Source organism: Cheilinus undulatus, linkage group 3 (assembly GCF_018320785.1).
Source record: "Cheilinus undulatus linkage group 3, ASM1832078v1, whole genome shotgun sequence".
Lineage (NCBI taxonomy): Eukaryota > Metazoa > Chordata > Actinopteri > Labriformes > Labridae > Cheilinus > Cheilinus undulatus.
The window spans coordinates 35,004,468-35,022,283 of NC_054867.1; the positions used below are offsets into that span (position 1 = coordinate 35,004,468).

General features: G+C 39.8%; 1 protein-coding gene across 1 annotated transcript in view; it reads right to left on the reverse strand.

Annotated features, from left to right (window-relative positions):
* foxj3 (forkhead box J3) overlaps nt 1-17,816 on the reverse strand; it is a 124,271-nt gene that overhangs the window by 63,189 nt on the left and 43,266 nt on the right. Inside the window, exon 2 of the mRNA XM_041779309.1 lies at nt 17,238-17,736. Coding sequence (XP_041635243.1) covers nt 17,238-17,558 — 321 coding nt within the window. The 5' untranslated portion in view covers nt 17,559-17,736. The remainder of the gene's footprint in view (nt 1-17,237; nt 17,737-17,816) is intronic.

Consider the following 17,816-nt stretch of genomic DNA (forward strand, 5'->3'; position numbering starts at 1 on the left):
ATCAGTCAACCCTCTGTACTAAGGACTTCTGTTTTTGTTAGCCTGATATCAAAATCATTATTTAGACTCTTAAACGAAATTAGTTGACAGTACTAGAAACCAACCGCCATAAAACCTTTTGTGTTTTTAAAAATGTTAGAACCAATGACTGTTAGTAAGGATAACAATAACTGTTGATTGTATGAAGCAGACTTAACAAGTGGTCTTAGTGGTCTTTACTCAAAATCATTTATTTACACAGATAGATGTGTAAATATAACACAGAATCTCTATTTGTTCCTAAATGTAATGTCTTTTTTGTATTTACCTGCAGAAAACATTTGGATTTTTCAGTTGTGATGACTTGGCAGGTGAAGAATGGCTCAAAGACAGGACCCTTTAATCAATAAAAAGCTTGCTTGCCAGAGTTTGCAGCTTTCCTTTACTTGTTTCATCTCATATAAAAACAAACTGGTAAGCCTCATCTGTAGTGATACCTTTCCAACTCTGGTGCAGCTTCGGCAGAGGCTGTCATCTGGTCTGCTCAACAGTCTTTCCCTATAATAGGGAAGGTTTATGTCACCACTGTAATGGGGCTGAACACTGCTAGTGCTGTGCTCACAGTGATTATGCTGGACTTTTTTTTGATAAAAGGATAGTTTTATTATAATATTAATGATTATCACTGGTCTATTATAATAGGCCACAACAGAGAGTACAGTCTAGACCTGTCTTCTTTGTAACATCGAGAATGAATCGGCGCTATCCAAAGAAGTCATGCTTACATTGCACTGAACATGATGTAAAACAAACAACTAAAACATTATCAGTCATCTTATGCAGGATTCTTAAATCTATAACACACATTTTAACTAAACATGAGAAGTCCCATGAGCCTTTGCAAGCAATAGAGCACACTGAACAAAGCAGGAGATGAGACTGGCACAGCAGCAAGACCTGTTGCTTGGTGGTAGTGCAAATGAGCCCGTTCCCCCTAGAAACATAACATACTGAGTTATCTCTACTTTACATGATAATTACAGTGAAAATTTAGGCAGAAAAGTACAAACTACTAATTACCGTAATACTGACAGTGCTTCTTAAAATACTGAAAATAGTAATGACTACTCAAAGTTGAACTACAATCAAATTATGGTTAAGAGAGTATGTTAACTGACTTCCTGTTTCACTATAGACCTGCTTTTATTTTGAAAGAAAACAAGGAATTTAGATAGATTGAATATCATGACATGAATTTAACCACAAAAAAAGGAATTTGTCACAGATTGAATAAAAATAACTGCAAAAAAGAAATGTTAGACAGCATGAGGAGCAGATGACTTTTTGATGGATATCCTAGGCTGGCTGTGCTTTTTTTAATATATACTGAAATGAGACATCAAGGTGAAATGGTGTACGTATTCAACATGCAAGGAGATGTTTCAGTAGCTTAACCAAAGGGACAAAAAAGCATGCAATTGATACAATTAAAAGAAATGAAAGCACTAATTATGGATCTTAATCAATTTCAATTACTGCATTAATGCTGACAGCCCTACTTAAAATTCAATAATCCACTATTTAAGGTCCACATGACAGAGAAAGGACAATCGAGGGATTTTTTTCAAGGCATTCAAAATCAAAAAGTAGTCAAGTGATCTTTTAGGACTTCTGTGGCTGTTACCAACGAGATAAATACTCATTTTAGCTTGATGTTTTTTTTTTTTTTTTAAACTTTACTACATTGAGTTTAAGAACAGCTGAAGGTTAGGGAAGGCTCAAAGCTAAAAAATGAGAAAAATATTCATACTGGTGACATGTTTCTAATGGTACTGATCACCATGAAGACACCCTAAAAAATGTTATCAAGACTATTTTTTAATTTCTTTGTCATATTTTTAATTAAAGTGCATAAATTGAGTTACATGAATATCTGGGCTTTATTTATACATAAAGGGAAATGAGTTGGCTTATACTGAGTAGAAATTTTTTGGCTCTTACATATAGTGTTCATCCAAACTAGGCCAATGACTCCAGGATAAATAAAAGCAGAACTGTATTTTAATCATCTTTAACTTCAACAAAAACTACCGTAATGAATGAAATCTGAATGCAAAGCAGAATATAAAACACATGAATTGACCTGCGATTGTTGTTTATTTCATCAAAATTGATTTCTGGAATTTATATCTTGACTGCAGTGACACAAAAGCATTGATATAATCTTAAAAAGACAAAAATTGACCTGATTACTTAACAAAAAGATCTATGATTAGATTAAAATCTCTGCAGATAGTCTCAACAACACTAGGCCAACCAAGCAGAAAAACAACAGAGGCCAAAGGCCACACACTGGGAAAACCAAGTAAAAACCAGCAAAGCAAAATGGTATTTTTGTCCAAAACTTTTTTGCCACAGAAGGATGACTAAAGAGTTTCTATGCAGCGTCAGATAGTCCTTCATCCTCCCCTCTGAAAATTCAGCTAATGATTTTTCCAGCTAGAAGTCGTCTTGAAAAGTGTTTCAAATTCCTTGCAGTTCATAACTTAAACTGTGACATCAGGGTTGATTTTCTTGCCTTCAGGCTTCAGCTCTGTGACAAAGCAAGGACACGGCCTGCTGGAGGTGATGATCTCAATCCCCACATAAACGGACAGCTCTGGAAAAGACATAGAAATACAGATCCTGACCCCATCTACGGCTATTAAAAGAGTCTTATGGGTCTGACTAATGCCAGTCAGCTAAATACTTCAGTCTACTTTATAGTTCTCATATCCAAACCTCTGTGCAACTGAGACAAAGGTCAGGTCTGAGCTAACCAAGGGAAAAGAGTGAAAGTAGCTCTACCACAGACCTAACTACACTGACAGATCCTGCAGCCTCGGCCTTCCATATTTCTCCATAATTACTGACTGAAGGGCATGCCTCAACAATACAACTGATTAACACTTTTTTCACTGACTAAGAATGCGTGCAACAGCCCATCATCATCCTCTGAAATCTGCATCATGAACAATTCTTAGAGAAGAAAACACGGTGGTGGTATAAGTGGTGTGTCCCCGCCTGTGAGTCAGGTATTGACTTCATCACATCTCATTATCACTGAGGAGGAAGTTCATTCAATCAATTGATGACCACAGTCGTGAGCTTTTACAACTGGCAGCTGTATCACACAACTCAGTGAGCACAGAGAGCAGCTGGGAGGGAGCTGTTAAGGGTTAATGGCTGTTTAAAATGATAACAGAAGTCATATATATAGGGGATGAACTGTGAATCAGTGGCTATGACTGTCAAAGAGAGCTACAGTTTCAAGTAAAATTGAAGCCCACATCTCTTCACAGGCCTGCAGGCCACAAGAGGAAGCGATAGAAGCCTCGGGCCTTTTATGTTCTGCACTGCAGTCAGCACTTCACTCGGCGGAGTGTGGGGACAGCAGCTCCTGCCAAAATGTATCCGTGCCAAGGCCTGCCAGCCTGCTCTCCCCGCCCACTCTGAGGGCCAGAGCGTGAGCGGTGGGGCGCCGGTAGGCGGGCGCAAGGTGAGGCTGGTGGGCGGGTGGCCAGGCTGGAGCTTCCTGACACGGGAACCCGCCTCACAGCAGGATCAAACTGGCTGCCGAGTGAATCACTACCCCTCCCACCACCTGACAAAGTGAGCGCTGGGCCAGCACACAGCCACTTCTGCTGTCTCTACAATTATGAAGGAATCCAGGATGAGGAAAAAAATACTCAAAATCACCTCACCACTCATCAGACTGCATCCCAGCCAAGGTTCATAAGACACTGGAGAAATTAATGACCTCTGTAAAAAGGATCATGTTTGGCTTGATGTGTCAGGGTTACAAAAGGAAAAGAGTGGTGCTCTAAATATGTAACAGTGCTGCTGAGAAATACAGTAACAGCAAAGTGCTTAAAATTTAAATTCTTGCTCCACTGTGTAATGATGATACAGGCTGAGAAAGTAGATGAAGGTATCAGCGAGTCTGGCACCGAAGCAATTTTACACTTTCAGATTTCAGGCCCTGCAAACCTAAGCTTGAGGTGGGAGATAGGGGCAAAAGACGCAAATTCCTCATACCTGACCAATCTTATTCAAATAAGCAACAGGAGCAGGGATTTTCTGAGCTGTGGCTAGTCACCAGTCAGAGGCAGGAACATTATCTCCAGAGTAAATAATGTCCTGGAGGACCAGTAGCTACCCAAATCGCTTCTTAAAAAATAGAAAACTGCTCGGGGCTGCTATTATTAAGCCTCAGATCCAATGGGAAGTTGAACCTTTGATCTGTTTAGGGTACCGTGTATTTGCATTTTATAATGAGATCAAAGCGAGGTCCAGGGCCCCTGCAGAAGGCGGCTCGGCGCCCCATCTCTGCACACCGGACGATTTACAGACCAAAGCTATATTACCCTGTTAACAAGACCATGGAAGAGCTATGGACCTGGGTGAAAATGCAGAGGGAGAATAGATGTTTGCTAGGCAATCAACAACAGCCTACATTATCTCTCTGCTAATTTCCTCTCCTGTACACAGGTGTGGACCAGATAAAAAAATAAAATCATGCCAGTAGCAACAATCTCCTCAACAGTTAAAGTTCAAGAGCAAACATTTCAAGCATTTTTCAACTGGTTGAGAATTGCTCCAGATTTTCTTTGGCATTCTTCACCTGGAAGAAATGCAGAGGGGAATTTACACACTTTGCCTGAAGTGAGCCCACAAGGAGCCGGGAGAAGGTTTGAGACGAGCAAGGAGGTCAACATTTGAGAGAGTATGTGGAGTCTCTGTTCAATACCTTTTCTGAACAGTTTTTTTTTTCTAAAGAAAATATAGCAGGAAAGAAAACTCACACTGTCACTTCATCTTCTGTTGAAAAGACTTATATTTTCTGTGGAAGAGCAGGGAGAAGGAGTGCAAACAGTTAAAACATCTATGCTGATTAATTAAGAGTGTTTGCTTTAATTAGCCCCTCCAGTATGAAGGTGTTACTGTAGCAACGACTGACATCGTAGAGGTTCATTTTTAATTCATAATTAAGCAGTCACTTAGATGTGTCATTTTTGATTTTGTAAGTGAAAGATGGCATATTTTCTCTAAATGCACTGACAAATACAGACAGATATCATTTCAAATAAAAGATCAAATAAAAAAAGCACTATTTTTCAATATAGCAACACCTCTACTAATGTCGTAAATAAAAACCTTTGTGGTTTTTCAACCTGTTTGCTAATCCTGTAACTGCCCGTCATGCTGCATGCAGGTAGAGGTTGACTGGTGGGGGGAATACCCTTCCTCTGCAGCTGTCTTTTTGAAGTGTCTTGAAGCCACACGTCTGCAAATCATTTATCTAGCAACTTCCCCACAGACAGTGGTAGCAAAAGTGAGAAAGCGCTGAATGGCCATTCATGACACGCAAGATTGCATTCATAAAGAGACAGAGAAGAACTGAGAAGTTGTACAAACTGCCTTAAAAATGGAAGTCTTAACTGCACAACTTATGGTTTTGAGTACAAGTATAAATGATAACATAAAGCATTGATAATGAGGCCCGGGGGCCACATGAGGCCCCCCCACAGCCTCCCATCCAGCCCCCAAAAGATTAATTAAATTCTGAAAATGTGCTGAGGAAAAATGTACTTGTTGTGTTTAGGGTATCTTGTATTTCTTTCCTTTTATATTTCCACAGATATTAGCTCCATGCTATTTTTTAACCATTTTCTCTCACCTGGACTTGCTGTCTTAAAAAGCATGTAAAACATCAACCCTATGGTGAACAGTCGAGCTCACAACATCCTTCTTTCAGGACAACCTGGACTTTAAGGACATACATGATAATATCACTTGAATTTTTAAAAAGTTATTCAACTAAAAAGACAAAGATAAGAAGGCAGAAATTAAAACTCAAAGGTTTTATGTATTACAACAATCTATACAGTAAATATTAATGGCTTAGTTTTTTTTACACAAACTTGTTCTTCAATTTCTTTGGGACAAAGGAGTTAAAAAATAATCATCCTGTGGCAAAAAAGTCTTAAAAGTATTCACAAATTCAACAAAAAAAAGTCCTTGTGCTTTTGGAAATTGAGTCATTATTCAAAGCTGTCTGCACCAACTCTAAGGGACAAATCATAGCCTCCTTGTGTCTCTTTTTTCCATTATGACTCATTCAAGCTCTCTTCTCCAATTTCTAAGTCAGTGCATGTGCATATGCGCTACGCTGTTCAGCAAAAAAAGCGTGACAATGGAACAGCCTGCCATTGGTTGTCACTGCCTCATCCCAAGCAGACAATATGGTGACAGTATTAGCCACTAGCTGCAGGAACAATCTAAAAAGAGGTTATAAAATGGATAAAAAGACATTTAATATCAGGGTTACTGGTGTGGAATTAATCTTTAAAGAACCCAGAAAGTCAGCCATACTCGAGGTTTACTAGAAAACATTCTGTGAAAGCTATGAAGGCATAGATAGCATCATTAGAATGACACAGCAGTGTGGGTGTGACAAGATGCTTATCTCACAAGACGAGTCAAGATTTGGGCCCACGAGACACAGGCCGAGACGAGATTTCACACTTTTTTGTTCTTTTGGAAAACAATATGAGTGGAAAAATATGTCCCTTATGTGGCTGAAAGTCATAATTTAAAAGCATTCAGGTCTATTCAGAAATGTTTAAACTAACTCCTCATGTACTGAATAGGCTATCAATAGTTACACACAGTTTGTTTTCTCTAACTCTGACTCAAACTGTACATTTTAATGCTCTTTAAATCAAACCTTTCATTTTAATAGTCTACCACATCTTTATTATACTACACTCTGAACTCATTGCTATAATTACAATAATAATAAAAATATTTAGATTATTTTGAAAGTAATATTTAAATCTATTTACAACAGACTGAAAAATAAAGAGCTGCATCAGTAAAACCAAACTATTTCTCACCCTCTTAAGGACATCCATATTTAAAACACTCAGAAAAAATATTTCTGTGAATAACACATTTACAGTAAATTAAGAGAAATAGCCTATTTTATCATTTTGGGGTCTTTTTTTATCATATGAGCTTTGACATTGTTGGACACGACACACAGATGAACGTTATGTGTGTGTGTTGGTGAGTGAGTGTGTGTCTCTGCTTTGCCTGCTGTGAGACAACAAACAGGGCACATTTAACTGGACTCTATGGCGCTCAAGCAGAGTTTGTTTTGCTAAGTTTACCGCTGCAGTATACAACAGCCTGTTGCGCTACAGATGTTTAGCTTCTGACTGATGATAGCACAGCCAACAGCTGATGGATGAGTGATTGACAGTGAGACAAGGAGGAGACATGAAAAAGCAGTGACTGAGTCAAAGTTATAAAGCACTATGAGCGAGTCTGCGCGTATACACAAACTAAATAAACACTGTATTCTCCTCATGGAGACTGCACAGGTTTCCAGCAGCAGCATTTCATCATTTCACACCATTATGATGAACTTATTATGCATTGGTGGTTCATGTGCGGCCCCGAGTGGGGCACGCCGGGGGGGGGGGGTCACAGATCCACTCTGTTTCTCCATTGTCTCCTTCACCAACAGTTTTAAAGTGTCCAGGGCATCTTTGTGATCATTTATAACTTCAAGTTAGGTATTGTTTTCTGTCAGGAGAGCTGGTGTCTGGGCAATATGGATCTCACAAGATGATTTTCACCTCGACGAGAAATCTTGTGACGTTTTGATCTCGCAAGATCTCGTGGTACCAGATCTCGTCACACCCCTACACAACAGAGGACTTTCAGAGAAAAAAAAAACATGCAAGTGGCTACGATTTATGATTCAAAAGTGATTTAACTTTGAATAGCACATGTTTCATCTCGTACAACAAGAGCGGTCTCAGAGGGTTAATGTATCCCCTAAAATATTTGAGATTAAAGCAGTTTTTTTAAAGACTGGCTTACTGTTTGATCAGTTTCACAAAAATCCACCCTTCAGTCATTATTAGCAAATACAATGCAAGACAAACACATAGGCTGTGTCACTCTGTGTCACAAATCACTCCTTATTCACTATATAGTCCACTATCTAGTGAATATGCCATTTTGTAGTGGTGTCCGAATTCTGAGTGAGTATTGTTATTCACTATATAGTGCACTCATTCTATCCCACAATGCATTTTTTTTAAGATTTGTTTTTGGGCCTTTCGTGCTTTTATTGGATAGAGGAGGACAGTGGTTAAACTCAGAAACAGGGACGAGAGTGGGGGAGAGACATGCGGCAAAGGGCCTTAGGCCGGATTCGAACCCAGGCTGGCCGCGTACACGGTGCACACCTTAACCACTCGACTACCAGCGGCCCTCCCACAATGCAATTTGAAAAGTAGTGAACAGCTGATGGTCACTAGGCCAGCAATATTTACCATCATGCATCACAGTTGCTGCTCTCAAACACGATGAACGAACGAGAGGAGCACAAGAACACATTTAAAAACTTTTTAAAATACTTTTTTGTTAGTTGGCTTTAACCAAATCTGTAAAAAATGTTAAGGATTCAAAACAGAATAACTTTTTCCCCCCTATGAGGATTACAAGACATGAGACCATCATCTTTATGCAAAAATAAGTTAAAATACACACAAAACATGTATATTATTTAGCCACTTAATGTTGTTGCTAAATGTTTTAACAGTGAGACAGCGATGACGTCATAGCCCATGGGGAATAGGGAATAGGGAATGAGTGAGTGGTTTCGGACACAGCTATACTCATCAGACCATTCTTGTTTAAGCTGCTGTTTTCTGCATTATTTAATGGTTGAGGTGCTTTGGTAGTGTACGTTTTACTGCCTGAAAATAAAACAAAAGACCTGTTCGCACTGCGTGTTTTTCACCACTCAGGATCTACATGGCAGCCACAGAAATATGTAGCTTGAATGTCTCAATTGCCCCCATGTGGAACTGAGTTCATTGCTAACAGCTTAGAATTAGACACATTACAAAGAAAATAAAAGTATTCAAACAATAGTATGTTCGTCAATTAGAAAAAAAATAAAAATAAATTTATTTAAGTTTATTTAACAGTCTAGCCCTCACAGTGTCTGCAACCCTTTGTACAAATGTAGTTGATGACCCCTGACCGAACGGGGACCAAGAAGAGACTAAAGCCACCAACATTTTATATATTATTCAATACTTTGATTGCACCTGTGTTACGCATTTATGCTTTGTGCTGTATCAAATAGATTTTTTTGACAGTCTTTTGTTCGAGAAAAATCTCCTGCAGTAAAAGCAAATTGAATATTTAATTATGGATGCCAACATTTTTATCGTGGTATCAAAACAGGAATCTACATGTATATTGTTTGAATGTCTCTACATCATGTCTCATATAAAATTCTGGTATAGTTACAGCTCTATAGGGGATGTGTAGGAACATTATCAACATTATGCAATGATGCTGCAAGTAAAAGGTCTGCTCTGATCCTGGAAATATGTGCTTAGGAGCACTGCTATGTGAAAGGAATCTGGCATGCTTGCCATACAACCAACAGAAGGACACAGGAGCTACAGTATACAAGCTGAGCCGCAAAAAAGATTGCTTAGACAAACCTTCACAATATAAATACCTCTGAGAGCTGGAGAGGGTGTTAAGAAAAGCACCTTCTAATGGCTTGCTCATAGATGCCAAACACACATTCTGCACTCCTGAAGGCAGCGTTCACATTTTTTTGACCTTGATGAATTATCTGTTTTTATTGACAGCACTTATTGATATTTCTTAAAAGCGCAGGCTAATGGAGTTCTATTGAGATGACTAAATAAGTTGCTGGTGCCCAGATTAGCCTGGCCTCCTCTCGCCGGCACAGCTTGCATTATCATACAGAGCAGACGCATGCGTGCATTGAGTCCCAAATTCCTGCGACTGACATCTCCAGGGGAACAGAGAAGCGATGACTACATCCGACCTACATTCACCCCACCCAGGCAAGCTCTCTTCCAACTAATTACACACACAAACACGCATACTCAGCCACACTATAGGTGGATTCACGGCTTATTAATAGTCACAGTGGAGGGAAATCTTTACTACTGCATGCATATTACAGAATAATACCATCGCAGTGAGGTGTAGGACATGCTGCTTTACTTTTCCAAAGACACATCTCTGAAAAGCCTCACGACTGAACATGCTCCTGGTGACCTCCTGATGATTGGGAGGGAAACATTTCCCAGGCGCTTGCACAGTCAGGCTTAGATGAAAATATCATTTGTGTGATGGGTTGTGAAAATTCTCCAAGCACAAAAACATTAGGAACAAACCTGAGGCTACTGGAGCTCGCTCAAATACCCCAGGCATGGAAACAGCGCTCTTGGATTTCTCTCACATGTCTTATGCAATGAAAAGATTTATACTTAATACACATTATCTCAGGTGTTTAGATTCTAAGAATAAAAAAAAAAAACTTTGGCAGGGAAAACACCCTGTTAACAAGAACTGAGAAAGGGATCGTGACGCAGGCTCTAGCCTTTAAACTGCTTGTTTCAGAGCTTCCTGTGCTGTACAGAATCCTGGTTAGAGTGATGTGGTTTTTCACACTTTTGAATGTTCAGGGTATTTCTACAGTTGCAGCCCACATGCAGGACAGAATCTGTAGATCTATGCAGCCTTTACTAAACCAGAAACTGCTTGAAGAGCGTCAATCTCCACAAGTGCTGACTAAATCTATAACCTCTACTGATATGCAGGGCATCATTTCAGTAATGTCAGATCTACATTATGCACAACAATGAAAAGAAAACTAGCCCGTACCAGTATGACGTATGGCTCATTTAGCTTTTCGCTTTGTGTCTAAAAATGGAGGTGCAATGAATAAAGGCACAAAGAAAATCTATGATTAATCATTTCCTTTTCAAGAGCCCGTTGGCCCAGTAAATACAGAAGAATCCAAAAACAGAAATAAGACCCTCATCAGACATTATTAGTGGATAAATATATCAGATAAGATGCTTTAGTGCTGTTCACCCACTGGAAAGCAGCAGAGTGAATTCAATGGATTTAATGCACAGAAGTCTTCACGTTAAATTCATATCAAATTTTAGATCATGTCTAGGGATGCACAATACTATATTTTTGTAGATATTTCCAAATTCACCGGATTATATAAACAATATACACGTGAATGTAGTTCAAACATAAAACTTGATCCTGCCTTAACTCCACAATCTTTTGTGTAAATATAGCTGATATTTACAGCCAGTACAGACCAATATTTATGGTAGGATTGGGTGATATAGTTAGACACTCCCCAAATATACCTCTGCTATACAATGTTAATAAAAATTACATCATACAAGAAGCAGTTCAGACCAAGCACTTACCCACATGTATAGCGTGCTACTGGTGAGTAGAGGACCTACTCATGGAGGTGGGACCATCTCATGTTTCATTTAATTCTTAGGAAAAATGGCTTTAACCAACTGAAAGGCCACCATAACATTTAGTGTTTACAGGGATGGTGGGTTTTGATTTATAGTTATTCAAAAACTTCACTGATAAACAAAGCTACATTAGGCCAGGGGATTAAATAAGGGTTATTTCCCCTCTCCCTACACAATGCTCTCTTATTTACTCTTTCTTGCCTCAAAAACATTAGGCTGTATTTTGTACGTTTGTATTATATGCATGAGCTCAATGGAAGTGACTTGTTAAGTTGCTCTGTGATCAAACCGAAAAGAAAAATTAAAGTATTTTTAGGCCTTGTCCACATGAAGACAAAAACAATATATATTTCCGTTTTTTTTTTTTTAAGTTTTCCGTAAACACGGGATCATATCAGGAAATGTCCTCATAAGCACGGAACCACTGAAAACGACTGAAAGTGCTGTAGTATATATGCCAAGCCTGTGAGTGGCGCTGTAATGCTGACACGAAAATGCACCAAAAGAGAGAAGAGGATTACAGAAAACTGCCACAAACTTTTTTCCTAGTCGCCTTTCTGGTTGTTTTCTACGGTGGATTTAAGAACATCTGGTGTGTGATGTTCTCGGTAGTGGTAAGGGAGCATCAGATTTTGCTGTGAAAGCTATAATAAGCTTGGTAGCTTCTGCAGCATGAACACAACCCTGTAATCCACCATTGTTGTTTTGGTTCGACTGTGCATGCGGCGTAAGTGGGCTACCCTATGTGTGACGTAATCGTTTCAAGAAAGATGCGGTTGGCTGTCCACATGGAGACGAAATGGTAAGCGTTTACAGATTTGTTCACTCTGGAACCCGGTTTCAAAAAGTAGCGTTTACGGCCTACCAAAACACATTTCCTGTGTGGATGAAACGCCGATACGACAAAATGCTTTTGCATATACTCCTGAATTCGTCTCCGTGTGGAGGGCTGTCGAGGGGGCTTAAACTTAGAACTACCTTGGATCACATTGCAATGGACAGTGCCTGACTTCTAGAAAGATCACAGCAATAACTAACATACTTGATGTGAATATCGTCAGAAATGTTCATACTATCTGCTGATATCAAATAACCTTATAAAAAAGGAATGATTCCATCTCTGTCATCAGGCAGATCCATCCTGTAAAGTTCCAGTCAGAAGTTTGTGCCAGGTCTGTTAAACTAAAGCTTCCAGTACACCTAAACCTGCTAAAGGCCAAGTTTAGGTGTACCAGATAGCAATAGCTGCCTCCAGTGTAGCATTTACTTGGATGTAGCTAGAGTACAGAGGCAGTTTTATCAGAACTGCGCTACATTTCTTGATTAAAGCCACACTGAAAGAGAAGATGCTTTTGGACTTCTACTGACTTGTCTCAGCATTAGTTTTCTCCAACAACTACCCCTGCCGTCTGTAGACTTTTTCAGCTAATATCTGCTGATATCATATCAATAATACTGTGCATCCCTAACCATTTAGTGTTTCTTTATCATAAGAGATTTTTTGTGACCACAGGACCATCACTCTCCAAGGAGTACTTACAAATTTCACGTTTAAATTTTGTGTGGATTTGCCTCTGAGAATGAAATCACCCTTCCTTAAATGGATGAACAGATAACTATAAATAATGAACAGTTCTATGTATGATAAGACATCAAACTCTTGCTATCTTTAAATGCATGGTGTTGATGTCTATCTAAACCTGAAGTCTATGTTAAAGTTTGAATTCTATTTAATTGTATTCACTTTGCACTAATTGTAACACTAACATAAATCTACTTAAACATGCATGGTGGGTGACAGATAATTTTTTTGACGTAAATTTTATCTAACAACCCTCCCTGTATGAAGTCAGTTTTCCTCCGTGAGAGAATGTGAATTCACAGAAAGCATCTCCCATGATCTCACGCTGCTTCAAAGTGCATGCTTACCTCCAGTATTGGATATCTGCCTCGGTCAGTTAATCCCAAAAAGGACTGAACCAATTCAATGGTTGGCTATCAAATACATCACAGAAACACACTTTCAGAGAGGAAAATTTGAGAGCAGCTACATTTCAAAGCCATTTTAAACTTTAATGCATTTGAAACAAGAATCTAAACATGTTATAATATCTGTAAGAATTCTCTTCGGTGAACGCTGAGATCAGCCCCTGATTGACCTTCATGATTGAGCTGCACTTGACACCTAAAGCCAAACACATTAGCCAGCTTTGATGGATTATTATCATGTAGAGCTTTCTGCCAGTCTATAGTGGGAATGTGACTGGTGGGTAGAGCTGAGCTTTAACACTGCCAGCAGTTCCATTTTAATTCCCACTGAGTCCACCCACTCATAAATGTATATAACGCGTTTGCATTTAGGTGCTTTGGATGAAGGTGTCAACTCTATGTTGTCTTGTTTGGAGATGTTTAAGTTGTTCAAGCCAGGCACACCCTCATATCACAGCTAGACGTCCACTTCATGCTGCCTAAATTATGATTTCCTCTCTGCTAGCTTCAATCTGAACAAAAATTAAATTTTAGCACATTAATGATTCTAAATGCAGACGTACAGTGCAATGTGGGCTTTATGCCCTGCCAACCACCATAACTCAGCAGTGTATGAGGAGAAAATGCTTCTGCAGCCTTGAACCAGTGTCTGGAGAGAACAGACTGCAGTCTGTAGTACATGTTTAGATTCAATGGAAAATACAGAGGTCACCTCACTGTTGAGAGAAAACGTCTTTAATGAATGTGCGTAGACTGACGGACAGCACATATGCTGCGATGCTGCTGACAACTAAATAAAGAATGATGAAGGTAAAGAACATAACACTGGTTGCAGAGTAAAACAATTCATTTCCTCACAAAAGGCCTTGCATCAAACACTGAAAATCAATCCATTTACAATAACACATGCTTTCTCATCTCCCCTTCACCCACACACACACACGGACCTCCATGCAGCCTGTCCCCTTTGCCAGATCTTGTCGCCCCAGGAAATGGGCTTCATACATCTTGTCTGACTGCAATAAAGCAGTGCCTAAGATTCTATTTCCAATAAACGTCGACTGATTGGAAAACTCATTCTAATATCAATTTCCATCTGGGCCCTTTAAAAGGCAATCAGCATAGCTTCATCTCGGTATATCATGGGCTCCTTGAGATGATGACACAGCAGCACTGGCTCTCTCCTTCTGCATAATGGCCTTCTCCTATCAAGGCATCTGCAATGAATAATACCACCCATGAATAGGCTATTTAGTCTGTGTTCGCACAGATAGGGGCCACTTCTCTGAATATTAATCCAGGGTTTTACACTTCATATGGTTCTCTCAGGGCTGCACCATTTTTCACTCACTGGAGGAAGGCACTTAGTGTGATTTGGCGCACTCATAGTTTCTCTCTAAGCTTCCTCGCAAGTGACGAGGGTTATTACCAACGGCTTCTAACTCTGTTTGAGTCACCCAATGACCACAAAACACTGATTCATGTTGAAGAACACTATCCGTTTTAACTTTTCTACAAATTCAGGCGAAAACAGAAAGTACGCTCAATAAAAAACTTCCATTAATGAAAAAAATTGGTTAAAAGTTTTCTCTTACTTTTTGCACAACCAAACAGCCTCAAGCAAGAAACTTTACCACGAACAGAAATCAACAATACCATTGCCATGGTGTTCGTTTTTATGGTGTTTGAAATTAAAGGTGTTGCATTACTGTTGCTGACACAGAGATCAGTATCGATACCACCCTCTGATAAATTATTACTAAGGCTGTCAAGAGATTAAAATTTTTAATCACGATTAATCTCACAAATTTCATAGTTAACTTGAGATTAATTGCAAATTAATCACACTTTTTTATCTGTTCTAAATGTACCATACAAGAATATTTCTCATGATTTAAATACCCTTATCAACACAAGTGGACAAAAATGCTTTCCTTATGCAAATGTTTGTTCATGTCAACAACCCAAAACAACGACAGATAATGTCCAGAAAATTCTCAAGACTAAGTTCAAAGATACTGAATGCTCCAAAAATCTGCTGAGAGCATAACATGGTAAATTCAAGCCCAACAATGACAACAGATGGAGATACTGACCTTTATATAACATTACTGAATGATACCCCAATGTAGTGCCCAACTTTAGACTTCTATAAAGTTAATTCTTCCTCTGTTCTCAGCAGCTTAACACAGAACAGCAGATCTCATCATCACACATGGACATAAAGAACATGGTCAGTTAAGTTTAACTCACTCAAAGATCATCCCTGATCCTTCCCACTAAAGCAGAGAATTTCAGTCTCATGTGGGGGAAATATAGGCTCACAGAAACATCCCTTTACACCAAGAGGACTCACAACGGGATGATACAAAAAGAGAGACTAAATACAGTTAGAGAATTACACTATAGATTAGAGAGAAGAAGAAGGAGAGAAGTCAAGTCTCCACTGAGAGCTCAGCAGTAAGGCACAGACACATCTAATGGTGTTTCACTGTTCTGATGTGGTCAGAGGTGAGTAAGGTGGACACATCTGCCCTACTCAAGAGAAAAAGCAAGTAATTACTTAAAAATGTCTGCTATTATTTATCATCTATTATTTTCAAATAAAACAATGCACAAATGTAAAATAAATGCTGACAGTAAGAAATGTCATCAGTCCAGTAGATTTACTGGAGTAATGCCAATAGACACAAGTTTGAAGCTGCTTTTCAAAACTCATGAACACACAAAGTAAAAGAAGTCTCAATGGAGAACTTTTAAGGTGTAGTAAGAAGACTTAACCATCTTTGATTCTTCAGATCATAGAAGAGCTACAGATTTAATCTCAAACCATTTTTTCTTCATAAATAAAGGGGACCCACAGTCTAATAATGCTTTTTAGCTACTATTATGATACTCTACAGAGCTCATTCACTCACAGGCTCACCTGTAACACCTCTGCTCACCTGCTCTGTCCCCTTCTCCTTCACATCATGATACAGCTGTATATTCACCAGCATCAGACCGTCTCCTGTAGGGACTGCAGAGTCTTTTACACTTTTGCAGCATCTTGATTGACTGTTTTTTTTTTTTTTTTTTACAGTTCAAGTCGATTGTTGAAGTGCGTAAGTTTAGTTTTCTCCGAATACTTTCACTTTCGAGCAGGAGCTGAGTGGGGATGGGAGAGGGGGCAAACGGACCTTTAGGAGACCAGTCAACAGTCAATATAAACGGGCAGCAACGCTATGGAGCCGATACATAACAGAAATAAATAAATAAATCATACTGGCCCCAAAGTGCATCGGCTCACCAGGAAATGTCCAGAATGCCAGATAGCGAGTCCATCCCTGCTTGCAGAGTTGTCTGAGTGTCTCTGTTGAAAACAATCCAGCTAAGGGGGCAGCTCTCGAGTTGTCTGGGCTATCAAGACTCTACAAACTCCTAGTAACTCAGTTCATGTCAACAGTAGGAGCAAATAACTTCTGTCTTATCTGGCATGATCTGAAATCTGAACCTGCTATTCAAAAGTCTGTCCTGTATCCATTTCTGCTGGCTTGCACTACATCACGACGGCGCCGCTTCCTGATCTGGCAAACTACAGGATGGGTCGAGGGTCACACAGAGCATGCATGCGTTAGTCATGCAACAAGTGCTTGGGTGGATCTACAGTATTGTTTTTTAACACCTGTTGGTAATATCGTATGGAAGGTTCAACAGTGTAAAAAATGGATACCTCCCAATCCTACCACATTGTGAAATGAATGTATCCAAATATCCCTATAATAAGCCAATACACAAATCTCTAGTAGGGAAACAGTGCTGTCGATGGAAAAAAAGGAACATTTCTACTAAAGTAAAAGCAGGATATCCTTTTTAACCCACCTTCCAACCGCTGCCGGCCTCCCTGTAGTAGGGAAAGTTGTCACAGATCCACTGGTAGATCTCGCTCAGAGTCATCTTCTTCTTTGGCGAGCTGTTGATAGCGAATGTGATGAGGCTGGCGTAGCTGTAGGGAGGCTTGCCGTCTTTGTGCTGCTGCACCTCCTCCTGGTCCAGCGTGGTGTTAGCATCAAGTAGGGCACTCTTCTTGCCCATGCCCGGCCCGTGGGCATTTTGGGCGTCCGCCTTGCGGATGGCCGCCTGCATGGTCAGCTGAGGGAGCCAGTCCATGGAGGTCAGGCTGCTCTCCAGCTCCGACGTCATGGTGACGGCAGGCTGGGCAGGAGGGGGGTGGGGAAAAGGTGGAGGCGGCAGTGGTGGCTGCTGTTGGTGCTCTGCGACGGAAGGAGAGTGAACCAGGTGTGGAATAACAAACGGGGTGGGTGACAGGTTGAGGTTGAAGTCTCCCGCAGCTCAAGACATCAGCTTCTGTAGGTCGACTCTGGTGGATGAGGAGACAGACAGGCTTTTATTAGTCAACTGCTCTTTGCTACAAGGAGCAGCTAAACACTGGAGATAAAA